At 52.6% G+C, this 13,290-nt stretch overlaps 1 protein-coding gene across 3 annotated transcripts in view; it reads left to right on the top strand.

The window, feature by feature from the left end:
• The window catches only part of SNAP47 (synaptosome associated protein 47), a 54,438-nt gene extending 47,976 nt beyond the window's left edge, over positions 1–6,462 (top strand). For all 3 annotated transcript variants that reach the window (XM_047729293.1, XM_047729292.1, XM_047729291.1), the window contains one exon: positions 454–6,462. In XM_047729293.1, the coding sequence (XP_047585249.1) occupies positions 454–515 (62 nt within the window). In that variant the 3' untranslated portion in view covers positions 516–6,462. The remainder of the gene's footprint in view (positions 1–453) is intronic.
• Positions 6,463–13,290: the final 6,828 nt, after the last annotated feature.

Raw genomic sequence — 13,290 nt, 5'->3', positions numbered from 1 at the left:
CCTGGGTCAGAGCTCCCTGGGGTTCAGTGCGTCCTGGGGGCCAGAGCTCCCAAGGGGTCAGAGCTCTCTGGGGCTCACTGCATCCTGGGGGCCAGAGCTCCCGAGGGGTCAGAGCTCCCTGGGGCAGTGCCACCCTGGGTCAAAGCTCTCTGGGGTTCAGTGTGCCCTGGGGGCCAGAGCTCCCTGGTGGTCGGTGCCCCCTGATGGTCAGTGCTATCCTGGGTCAGAGCTCCCTGGGGGGTCAGTGCCGCCCTGGGGGTTGGTGCCACCCTGGGGGTCAGTGCTAGTGAGCTGCAGAGCTGAGACCCAAACTCAGAATGGGAGGACAGAGTATTTGTCATCCCCCCAACTCACAATTTCCAAAGTACTGTAAAAGTGATGGAAAGAGATAACGTCTGTTTTTGAGAGTTTAAGAAATGGCAGCCCCTCCTGCCCTGTGCGCTACTCTTACAGATCCTGAGGAAGCTGAAGAGTCTCGCCTTGGACACGGAGACAGAGCTGGAGAGGCAGGATGAGGCCCTGGATGGCATCACTGCGGCCGTTGACCGAACCACCTTAACCATCGACAAGCACACCCGACGTGCCAAAAAACTGACCTAGCACAGGAGAGCAAAGAAGTGACTGGTATTCATGACAGTCACTGCTCTGAGTACTTTGTTCTCAGCACGTGCACGCGGGAGTCACCCCAGGGGCCCATTAGTAGTCGGAGGCTATGCGGCAGAAGGTGCAGGCTTGCCTCAGGGTGGAGGGCTTATGTGATGTGACCCAGAGCACAGCACACGCAGGAAGGAGGAGGCCCCGGAGAGGGGAGTTCTGCCTGCAGATCCAGCAAGCCACCCCCCAGCCCCACACCCACTATGGTGGCCCCAGTTCCTTCTTCCCCTACAACCTGTAGGCCCCAGCTCCCTTCTCCCCTGCCTTCTGCAGGTCCCAGTTCCCTACTCCCCTGCTTCTCGAGGGCCCCAGTTCCTTCTCCCCGCTGCATCCCACAGGCCCCAGCTCCTTACTCCCCTGCTTCCCTGGGCCCCAGATCCTTCTCCCACGCGCCACCCCCCCAACAACCTGCAGGCCCCAGCTCCCATCTGCCCCTCTCCCCACAGGCTTCAGCTGCCTTCTCCTCTGCTTCCTGCAGGCTCCAGCTCCCTTCTCCCCTGCTCCCTGCAGGCCGCAGCTCCTTCTGCCCCCGCTCCCTGCAGGCCGCAGCTCCTTCTACCCTGCTCTAGGCAGGCCCAGGCTCCCCACTCATACTTGAGCGCTTCAGAGGGTCACAGCAGCAGGACGGCCCTTCCCTGCAAGGCCGGCTGCACCCAGTGCTCAGTAGCTGCTTTGCATGGCCAGCATCCCCACTGGCTGAATTGTCTTCTCTTTCTGTTCTTGCTAGCTGTAAAAGGTCAGTGTAAATCTCTGTGAAAGAAATGTGCTGATTTCTGAGTCCGCCCACCTGGACCCTGCCCTCTGTGTCCACAGAACTTCTCCAGGACCATGTTTAGGCCCAAGCCTGCCTCCCCTCTGAGGCTACTCTGCATGTGCCCCTCCCTAGTCGCAGGTTCTGGTTTTTTCTGACAGGCTGGTTTCTTGTTGGTCAGACTGTGACTTTTACCTGAAGTCCAGTATGTCTCGAGGTTGTCCTGCGAACACCGGGAATATTCTTTTCACTGCTCACCTGTAGCCAAGTGTGAAGATAATACATATTGTACCTATTTTAAAAACTGTTGATTTTTTTTTCTTAAAATGCCCCATTTCTATCCAGAAACAAAAGAGCAATCATAGTTTTAGAATATATTTTGAAGACATGCATTTCTGCTGCTTTTTCCTTGGCTTTGAGTGTCTTAGTGGGAGGGCCCCTCGGGGAAGAACAGACAGGCCAGAGTGGAGAAGTAGGTGACCCCTTCCCCTGTCCTGGCAGAACAGGCCCCCTCCAGACTGCCATGGAGTAGGGTCCCTGAGGGCAGTTCACCCACAGCTGCCCTTGGGCCTTGCCGAGCTGCCCCTTTGAGGCGGCTTTTCTCTGGTTCTCCACAGGCCCTGTGCTGGCATTCTGAGTCCCAGCTGGTTTTCTGGGGCTGCTAATGAGTGACCACAAATGAGGAGCCTTAGGACAGCAGGCTGTGTCCTCTCCTGGTCTGGAGACCAGGAGTCTGCCAGCAGGGTGTCACAGGGCCCTGTTCCCTCTGAAGGCTCCAGGGGCTCCCTCCTGCCTCTCCCAGCTCAGGGCGGACAGGGCCAGGGATTCTGGGCCCGTGGCTGCATCTCCTCCTATCCTGTCCTCTGCCACTGTCCGCTCTGAAATCCCCCATCCCTTCTCTCATCGGGCCCACCTTTGTGTTGTGTGGCAGTTTCCACTAAGGTCTAATTCCAAGGTTTGGTGGAGTCATCTAGGAGCACTTTGCCTTCTGGAGGCTGACCTGTTCGTGAAGACACAGGAAGGAGCAGTCGCAGAGAATAGCCTTCTCAGGGTCCTTCCAGTTCTGAGTCCGCCCACCTGGACCCTGCCTTCTGTGTCCACAGAACTTCTCCAGGACCATGTTTAGGCCTTCTGCCCCTTTCAGTGTGCTGAATTCTGTTCCTCATCTCCAGCTGCCGTATTTGCTCTGTACTCCACGACCTTCCCAATGAGAAGTGCTCCTGTCCTCTCTAGCACTGGCGTGAGGGGTTCTCCCAAGCTTTCCCAGCACAGTGAGGATGAGGACTCTCTCTCTCCATATCCATCTGTGGAGAGAGCCCTGAGCAGAGGGGAAACAAACCTGCCCATCTATGACACTGTCCTGAATCGCTAGAGGGTGCTGCTAGGGAGGTCAGCCAGCGTCCACTTGTCCTAAAGACAGGCACTGCTCAGCACCTGTGGGGCCCAGGGACCGCACACACTTCGGCCAGTGACAGGAGTCTGCCCAGAGCAAGTCTGCTGTCGTTGGGATGCTTACAACACTGGACACCGGGCGAGAAGGTCTGTGGGACTGAAGGCATTGTACCATTATTAGAGGGCTGTTGTCCGGGCCGTTCTCTCCCATAAACACCTCAGTGATAGAAACTACACTCTGTTTCTCTGCGGAATTACAGTGTTGAAAGGCCCATCAGGATCTTCTCATAGTATTTACTAACCTTGACTTGACCCCAGACTTGTTCACCTTAGACCCTTCCCGTGGCAAAAAATCCATAGCCAAACCCAATTTGCCTGGAGCCTCAGCACCGAACCCTACCTGTGGCACTGACTGCTCGTCTCCATGGCAGACACAGAAGTGCAAAACCCTTTGAAACCAGGCAGTAACTTCAAGCCCAACTCCAGCCCAGGTGTACCCCACCACCTCCCACTGTTCCCACAACTGCCCCTCACCCTAAGTACTCTAACTCTATCCCCACTTCTCTTCACCCCAAGTACTGTAACCCCACGCCCCACTGCTCCCACCCCAAGTGCTCTAACTCCACCCCCAGTGCTCCTGCCCCAAGTGCTGTAACTCCACCCCCACTGCTCACCCCAAGTACTATAACCCCATGCCCCACTGCTTCTATCCCAAATGCTCAAACTCCACCCCCACTGCTCCCACCCCAAGTGCTCTAACTCCACCCCACTGCTCCTACCCCAAGTGCTCTAACTCCACCCCACTGCTCCCACCCCAAGTGCTCTAACTCCACCCCACTGCTCCCACCCCAAGTGCTCTAACTCCACCTCTACTGCTCCCACCCCAAGTGCTCTAACTGCTCCCACCCAGAGTGCTCTAACTGTACTCTTCAGTGCTCCCCTCTCCAGGTGCTCTAACTATCCCTATTACTCTTCTCTTTATGTGCACTCACTCCATCTCCTCTTACTACACCCTGGTTTGGGTCGCCTGCCTCTGCCTCCATGTTTTGGAGTCTTGTAGAGAACATAACCAGGAGTGGCCACAACATAGCTCCTGGAAGCTGGACTAGGGGAAGCAGGTGAGTAGTCTGGCTTAGGGTCTCTCCTGTGATCCTCAGGTAGCCTGGGAATTGCTGTGTTGGCTGGAGCCGAGTTCTCTGGGTCAGGTGAGCAGATTCTCTGGGGAGTGTGAGGAGGATCATCCTGGTCTGACTGTAGTCAGCAACAGCCAGCTCTTTGGAATGGGGCCTCTGGCATCTCCTCCTTCCTGTTTTACTTTCCTGATGTGGACTTGAACTCTGACATCGGCACTCAGTCCTGGTGTGGGGTTGAGGTCCCCAGGTGCTTTGTTCCTGCATCAAAATTTGTTTGCCTTTCAACTATGAGTGGGATTGTGTTGGTCCGTTGTCACCCTGTGAGGTGTGTGCACACCCTGAAACACAACATGCTTTTGGGTTTTGCTCGGCATAACTGGGCCAGAGGCGTGAGGGGCAGAGGCAGCTGCGATTCCAGCCTTGTGCTGACATGAGACTGCTGGTTCTCAAGACCAAACAGTCCTGAGTTACTCAAGTGTTTTTGGACAGGGATGGGCACATATCTTCTATAAAAGGCCCAGAAGTAACTCCTTCACCTTTTGAGCTGTGGGATGCCTATTGCAGCACCTGAGGTGGCTGTTTACAAGACAGCAGCCTGGACTTGTAAGCAGATGGGTTTGCTGTGTTCAGATAAAGCTACCCATGACATCTGAGTGGCATTAATTCCATGTGTCGTGAAATGTTTCTTTTCTGGATGTTACCTTTGAACTACTTGAATTTTAAACTCGTCCCAGCACGCAAGCTGTAGGACACGTGGCAGGCCCACCACCTGCACAGGGGTGTGTGTTCCTTATGAGGCTGTACTTGGCCTGTCCTGGAAGGTGACACATGGCCCTCTTCAGCCCCAAACTCGAGTGTGGCCTGGGCCGAGAGATCCCCACACATTCCTGGTCCGTGCTCAGCTGCTCCGAGCTTCAGAGGCTGTAGCGATGGCAATAGTCCTGTCCCCTTAAAAGGCAGAGCTGGGAGAGGGGTGGAGGGTGAGGGGAGGAATGACTGGTGCTGGTTTCTACAGTGATTTTCTCTACAGACCCCCAAACCCGCACACGCAGAAATTTTAGGAGAGGAAAAAACAAACGTCCTTGAGACATTTTCAGACACCACACACACCAAAACTTGACTATGTGCAGGCAGTCAGGGTGGGGGCTCTTGCTTGGGTTTGGGGTCTGATAAAACTCCCTCTCGGAGGCAGCTCTGTTGGTTGGGGATCAATCCTGGCATGAGACCACCAGCCTCACCTGCAAGGAGCCCCTCCATTCTCACCTGCTGCCAGTTTAATTATTAGCTATAGGTTTGAGTAAAGCTTGAAAGATGCAAATTGTAGTCAGTTTTCACATTTGCAACTGATTTCCACATTCACATAATATTTCAAACTTCTGGCACCCATCTGGAAACTTGGAACAGCAGTGAGCCTGTCCAGGAGGTAATTTTCCCTGATTCATTTTGAAAGTGAAAAGCCACAGGGCTGGAGGCAAGGGTGGTCCTGCTTCCCAGAACGGCCGCTCAGTCCTGGCCCCTGGTTTCCTCAGCACAAGCAGGCAGGCAGGAGCAGAGGGAGGGTATCGCTTTGCAGATCCCAGGAGCTCCTCCCACTCCAAGAAAGCCACACGGGCTGCACTCGGTGTCCAGGGTGGGGGGCCATGCTGCCCGGTAAGCAGCTCTAGGCTGCGGGGCAGGGAGTGGTGGGCAGGACCAGCGTGCAGACTGGGCTCTGTCAGCCTGGCCTGCATGCCCAGGGCTCCAGCAGGTGTGGGCAAGCATGTCCTCCAAGCACAGGTGGTGCCTTGTCAGGCACACCTGCCATCCCAGGGCAGTGCTCCACATCGACCCTCTGGCTCATTCTCCCACCAGATTCTGCAGGGTCCTTTAGATGTTGCTCACCATCTCCTGTCCCCACCCCTGCCTTTTTCTCTCACCCTAAGAAGAGAAGTTGAGCCGAGGACAGATGGCTTGCTTTCCCCAATGACCTGCTTGGAGCAGACAGGGAGGTTAGGAAAAGTGCATCTTCCCAAGAAGGAGCAAAGGGCTTGTGTCCCTCTGGTTGCAGGGTGCAGAAACCCAGGTGTAGGTGGAGGAGGGTCAGGGCCTCACAGGCCTCCCGGGAAGTGCTGACACAGCCAACACCACTGCCCTTGGGGCTGCCCTACCCACACACAGTGGCCTGGCCATGCACTGGCACAGAAGTTGGTGAGGCTGATCCTTGCGTAGAGGTGCCCAGATGCCCTGGGGAGGGTGGGGGCAGCCACTGTAAGGCAAGGAGGTGAAAATGAAGGGAAGAGTCCCTAAAGTTGACTCGAATGCTAGCCAGGGAGGCCAGAAGCGGGGCACGAAGAGCTGTCATTTCAGAATCACAGACCCCAAGAGAAGCACGCTCCACCAGAAAGTCATCAGTTACAGGCCCGGAAGGAAGAGGTATGCACTGCATGTTCTACCAGAAATCGACCACCCTTCAGTCCAGCCAATGAGAAACTGTTAGCGTCAGGAGTTGCAATTCTGTCTTATCCCGGAATAAACCCATTCTTGCTGATAAAATAACGTTCAGTTGAATTTCCTTGATGGCTAATGATGAACATTTTTTCATGTGTCTGTTAGCCATTTGTATGTCTTCTTTGGAGAAGTGTCTGTTCATGTCTTCTACCCATTTTTTGGTATGATTATCTGCCCCTTGGCTGTTGAGTTTGAGGAGTTCTTTATAGATAAATCAAAACCACATTAAGATACAATCTTACACCAGTTAGAATGGCCAACATCAACAAGACAGGAAACAAGTGTTGGAGAGGATGTGGAGAAAAGGGAACCCTCTTACACTGTTGGTGGGAATGCAAGTTGGTGCAGCCACTTTGGAAAACAGTGTGGAGATCCCTTAAGAAATTAAAAATAGAGCTTCCCTATGACCCTGCAATTGCACTATTGGGTATTTACCCCAAAGATACAGATGTAGTGAAAAGAAGGGTTCATAGCAGCAATGGCCACAATCGCCAAACTGCAGAAAGAACCAAGATGCCCTTCAACGGACGAATGGATAAAAAAGATACGGTCCATATATACAATGAAGTATTATGCCTCCTTCAGAAAGGATGAATACTCTTGTATCAATGTGGACGGGACTGGAAGAGATTATGCTGAGTGAAATAAGTCAAGCAGAGTCAATTATCATATGGTTTTGCTTATTTGAGGAGCATAAGGAATAACATGGAGGACCTTGGGAGTTGAAGAGGAAAAGTGAATTGGGGGAAATTGGAGGGGGAGACAAACCATAAGAGACTGTGACTCTGAGAAACAAGCTGAGGGTTTTGGAGGGGAGGGTGGTGGGGGATGGGTGAGCCTGGTGGTGGGTACTAAAGTGGACACATATTGCATGCAGCACTGGGTGTAATACAAAATCAATGACTCACAGAACACTGCATCAAAAACTAAGGAAGTACTGTATGGTGACCAAAATAACAAAAAAAAAAAAAAAAAAAAAAAAACTTTTCAGGTTAACAAGGAAAAGCAGGGAACATACAGCCTCATGATGTAATCTCGGGTGTCGCCATTGGAACCACAAGCTGTGTTTCCCAGTGGATGCAACACTGGTTCCAAATGTGGCAATGGCTCTGAGAGGCACTGCTGGGGTTGGTCAAGAGGGTTAGGCCCTGGCACCACCCCAAGTGCTGAGTGAATGCTTAATCCACGAATCAGACATGTCTGCCCCTGTGTGTGGTCTTGCTCTGAGGGCTCATGGAGGGGCCCCAGAGTAGCCCCGAAGCCTCTGGCAGATACCGTCCACTCTGCACATGAAATCCCAACTGGCCAGCAGGAGCGAGCCTGAAGGGAGGACAGTGTGGAGGGGAAAGAAGAGGAGGGGCTCAGGTCGCAGGATGGAGCCCAGAGGCACCAGGGCTGCTCAGCGTATAGATCCAAACCCACCCTTGTATGCCCCATCCCACAGGAAATTGATTTCCTTCTGGAATCAGTGGCTGCCTGCTAAACCAGCTTTCTTTCCAACTGGCCTATGCACACAAGACATGGCCCAGACAAAGGGTGTCACTGAGGGGTTGGAGAAATTGCTGGGGGAACAGAGCAAGACACCATGCATAGCAACCATGCTGTGATCCCTCCAAACCAGCCCAAATCAGGAAATTAGGAGGTGCCCAAACCTGCAGCCTCACGTGCTTTGTGTGCCCTCAGAAGTGTTCAGGTCATGAGAAAGGAGATCGCTCCATCTCGTTCAAGCTCTCTCTGACCTCTACATTTGGCAAAGTAATTCACACCCTGACCCTAGGGTGCCCACAGTCCAAGACCTGCTACCATGAACACGCTCCCTTGTCGCACAGCCCAGCGTAGGAACCCAACCCTCACCATGCACAGAACTGCCAGCCTGGGTGGGGTCTCCCTATCACCTAGCCTGGAAACAAATTGTGGGTGTGTGATGTTACTGGGGCTTCCATAAGGAACTACTACACTTGGGTGCTTGGGACAACAATTTATGCTCTGCAACCAAGGTGTGGTCAGGGCGTCACTACCCTCAGGGGCCCCAGAGGAGACCCCCCCCCGCCTCTGTACCTGCTGGCACCCTGAGACCCTCTCTCCATCTCCCCCACATTGGCATTACTGCCTTCTCTCTCTCTGAAGGACGCTTGTCATGGATCCCATGCCCACAAAATAACCCAGTACGACCTCCTGCTCCTTGACATAAGTGCACCTGCAGAGACCTTTCTTCCGCGTGAGGTCACATTTACGGGGTCCTGGAACCAGGACTTAGACATATCTTTTTGAGGGCAACAAGTCAGCCCATTACACTCTGCCCTCTATTGCTCTGAACTCACGTGCCACATACAAATATATTCACTCCATCCTAACGTCTTCAAAAGTCTCAACTCTTTACACATCTTTGTCTAGTTTCATCTAAATTTCACTGGCTCCTCCTTCATTATCTGAGTCCCCTCAGTCTGGTGCTGGAGGGGGAGACTCAGTGTGGCCACCCTGGGGCAGCATTCCTCTCCATCTCTGGCTTCTGAAGCCAGAAAGCAAATCACCTGCTTCCAGACTACTTGGTGGGACAGGCATAGGACAAGAACAGCAGACTGTCCCTACTCCAAGAGAAAAACATGGAAGTTAGAAACATCAGCATAGTTCCTGCTCTGGTCGCCCACACTAGGAGCTGGGAAGTCTCCACCCCATCCCAACATCCAGCAAGACAAAAGCTGAATGAAGTGAGAAAGCAGCTCTCTTTTGGTCCCTCAGAGAAGTGAGGTCATGGGGCAAATGGTTGCCCCCAAATCTGGAGACAGCTGAACCCAGAGAATTACAACTACTGGAGCAGACACTCCCCTTGTGCATAACCCTCTAACAGGTTGCTGGAGGCTCTGTGTGGACAAGACAGAGTTAAGACTCCAGGGGTGGGGAGGCACCAGGTTCTCCCAGGAAAGATTAGAGAAAGTGTCCCCTTATTTTCCTGCCAGGGAGGGGGACATAGCCATTGTGAAATACTCCAGAGCACCCACCTGTCCTCCCATCAGGGAAGGGATCTGGAAGGAATCTGGAAGGGAAATAACCTGTAGCTTGCTGAGCCATCTGCCCCACCAGCGGGGGTGTGCATGAAACCGAGCACAGGTGAAGATCCCAGTGACGGGTCCAGCTCACTGAAGACTGACACCTCCTCATCCCTCACCATATCAGTAGAGGCCTATTCACAGAGATTCCTTTCACCTGGTACGTCATGTGTTGCTATCAAGAGAAAATCACAAGGCACACTAAAAGACACAACACGGCTTGAAGAGGCAGAGCAGCACCAGAGCCAGGTGAGCAGGTTGTACTCAAATTATTAGACCAGGAATTGAAAACAGCTTAGGACCCTAGTGGATACAGTAGGCAGCACCCAAGAACAGTTTGCAGAGGGATAGAAATGCTAGAGATCAGGAACACCATGACAGAAAAGAGAAATGCTTTTGACGGGCTCATTGGGATGGTGGACACAGCTGAAGAAAGATTCTGTGAGCTTGGGGCTGTGTCAACAGAAATTTCCAAGATGAATGCAAAGAAAAACAAGGCCAGAAAACAAGGAACCCAGATTCTCCAAGGTCTGTGGGACAGCTACAAAAGGTGAAGCATACATTTGCAGGGAAGACCAGGAGAAGCAAGAAAGAGCAGAACAGAAGCAGTGACAACTGAAAATGTCCCCCCTCGTTAACTCCAGACACCAAACTATGGATTCAGGAATCTTAGAGCACAACAAACAAGATCAGTGCAAAAGCAAACCAAGAATGAAAAAACCTAAACCCAGGCATATCATAATCAAACTTTAAAAAACCAAAGACAGAAACTCTTGAAACAAGCCAAAGGGGGAAAATCACCTTACCTACAACTGAGCAGATCTCATGGACATTAAAATGATAATAAAGGAATATTATGAACAGTTTTGCCCACAAATTTGATAATCAAGGTGAAATGGACCAAGTCCTTGAAGAACAAAATCTGCCAAAACTCACATTACAAAAGATAGACAATTTGAATAGACATGTATCTATTGGAGAAAGTGAATCAATGATTTCATAGTCAACCCAAATAAAAAGCATCAGACCCAGATGGGTTTACTGGTGAATTCTACCAAACATATAAAAAAGAAGTTACAGTAATTATCTGCAGTCTCTTGCAGAGGATAGAAGCAGAGAGAGTACTTCCTAACCCATTCTACATGGCCAGCATTACCCTAATACAAATCTGACAAAGACATTACAAGGAAACTACAGAAAATAAGTCTCGTGACCATAGATGCAAAAATCCTCAACAAAACATTAGCACTTCAAATCCAACAATGCATAAAATAATTACATGCCATGACCAAGCGGTGTGCAAGCCTGGGTCACCATCCAAAAATCAGTTAATAGAATCCATCACATCAACAGACCAAAGAGAAACTATATGATTGTATTAATAGATGTAGAGAAAGCACATGACAAGTTCCAACTCCCATTCATGTAAAAAAAAAAAAAACAGCTTCCAGAACAATAAGAACAGAAGGAAAGTTTCTCAACCTCATAAAGAACATCTATAAAGCATCTACAGCTACCATCATATTTAATGGTGAGAAACCAGAAAATCTCCCACTCGGATCATGAAGTAGGCAAAGTGCTCTCTTTTGCCATTTCTTTTCAGCGTCATCCTGGAAGCCCTAGCTAACACAAAAAGATGGAGGAAATACATGGATTGGAAAAGGGAGGAAACTGCAGATGAGAAGATCCAATCCTGTCAAGATGTTAGCCTTTCCGAACGTGATGTACAGATTTCGTGCAATCCCAGTTAAAATCCCAGCAGCTTATTCTGAGGATGTCAACAAGCTGAGGACAAGGTGTGTTTTCAGGATCAAAAGGCTCAGAGTAGGCAACTCCTGCAGAGTGAGAAGAGCTGCCAGAGACTGTTGGAGACTCACTGTGAAGGCATCACCATCAAGACAGTCTAGAAGCAGTGAAGGAGGACACAAGGGGCTTCCCTGGGACAAGCGGCAGACCAGGCGTACACCCCCAACACACAGCCAGCAGGTCGTGGGCAAAAAGCAAAAAGCCAAGGCAGTCTTCACACCAACTCGTGCTGCCCATCCACAGGCCAAAGAAAGACAGAGACCTTCTGTCCTTCATAGAAATTAACTCAAAAATAGGTCTGGCCCCAAATGTAAGCCATGTGGAGCTAAAACTAGGAGACACTACGGGGGAACCCAGACAGCCTCAGGCGCAGTGAGGCCTTTTACACCTGGCCCTAGGGCACAGCTGCAGCGGACGTAAGGGAGGACCGGCCTTCATCACACATACGTCTTCTGCTCCAGGAAACACCGTCAAGGCCATGAGAGACTTTTCGCAGAAGGCGTAGCTGAGGAAGGACAGTTATCCAGAGGACAGAAGGGGTCAACAAACTGTGGTCCACCCGGACCACCCCACCACCAGCGCTGCAAAGAAACGAACTCCACACCACTAGAAGATGCAGTGGAAGTGGAGTCATATGCCCCTGGGGGAAAGAAATCCGTCCGACCAGGCCACTTGCCCTATGATTCCAAGTACAGGCAGCGTTCTGGAGAAGGCGAGACTGTGGAGATGGGAGACACACCCCTCGGTGGGTGCCGGGGGACACGGGGGAGCCCAGCGGGGCTCGGGGTGATGCCGCTGGAACGTGCATGGATTTGCCTGACCCCACGGAGCACTGGGCACCAAGACCGCGACCTGCTTACACCATGAACCCAGGGGACCTGACCCCATGGAGCGCTGGACACCGGGACCACAGCCTGCTTACACCGTGGACCCAGGGGGACCACCATGTGTCAGGAGGGGCTCTTCTGTCGGAGGAGACACACGCCTCTGCCGTGGGATTCTGACAGCGAGAGAAGCTGTGATTTATGGAATCAGAACATCTGTGGGAACTCTGTCCTTCCACTCAGTTCTGCTGCCAACCTAAAAGTGCTCTCAGGAGTAGAGTCTATGAAGAAGGCCATGAGCGGGAGAGGAAAGGAAACCCTGAAATCCACAGGGAGAGCTCTGGTACGGTTCAAATCCTGGGACTCAGGACCCTGCTCTCTGCTCGGTCTTCCTGCCAGGAAGGGCCTGTCCACAGCCTGTTCAGTGCCCCAAGTCTGGACACCCACTACCCTGTCTCCCCTGGTCTCCCCCATCTTTAAGTGGGTAGTACCTGCACCAACACGGCGTTCTCCATGCCCTCATGGGCCGCTCGGCCTCTGCTCTAGGTTCTGCAGAGAAGCCTGGGTGCCCGAGAGCCCCCGCAGGGTCGCTCCCAACCATGGAAGTCTGCGGCATGGACAGGCAGAGACCTTCCCACCCCGTCAGGAGCGGCTCTGCGCGTCCTCCTCCATTGGTTTCCATGGGGCTCCAAGCCAGGCCTCCCCCTCCTCCCCCAGCACAGGGATCTCCCCAGGTGGGAGAGGGAGGCCTCTGCCACCGTGACAACCGCTCTCCACCTCGGCTGGCACCTGCTGGCACTCTTGGACAGCTGACTGCTCCAGGCAGCCTGGGCTTTTTTTCCCGTGTGTCTCAGAATTCTCCAGCCACTCCCCATGTGCACGGTGTGGGGCCCCACAACGGGAAGGGGGTCTGTGCCAGTTTCCTGGGGCTGTGGAACAACGCAGCACAAAGTGGGTGCCTTGAAGCGAGACAGATGTGTTTTCTCATGGCCCCGGATGCTAGAATCAGGCGGGGCTGCGGCCGGACTGCTTCCCGGGGCTCCTGGGGTCACACCCAGGTTGCTGGCAGAATCTGTCTCCTTGCCGATGTCCCGCTTTCCGCTCCAAGCTCCTGAGGTGGGTTACCCACATTTCTCAGCTCACGGCTGACCCTTTCCATGCTGGAAATGTCAGACTCCCTCCCGCGACTACCAGCT

This window comes from Lutra lutra, chromosome 5, assembly GCF_902655055.1.
Source record: "Lutra lutra chromosome 5, mLutLut1.2, whole genome shotgun sequence".
Taxonomy (NCBI): domain Eukaryota; kingdom Metazoa; phylum Chordata; class Mammalia; order Carnivora; family Mustelidae; genus Lutra; species Lutra lutra.
This window is presented reverse-complemented; position numbering and strand designations above follow the sequence as displayed.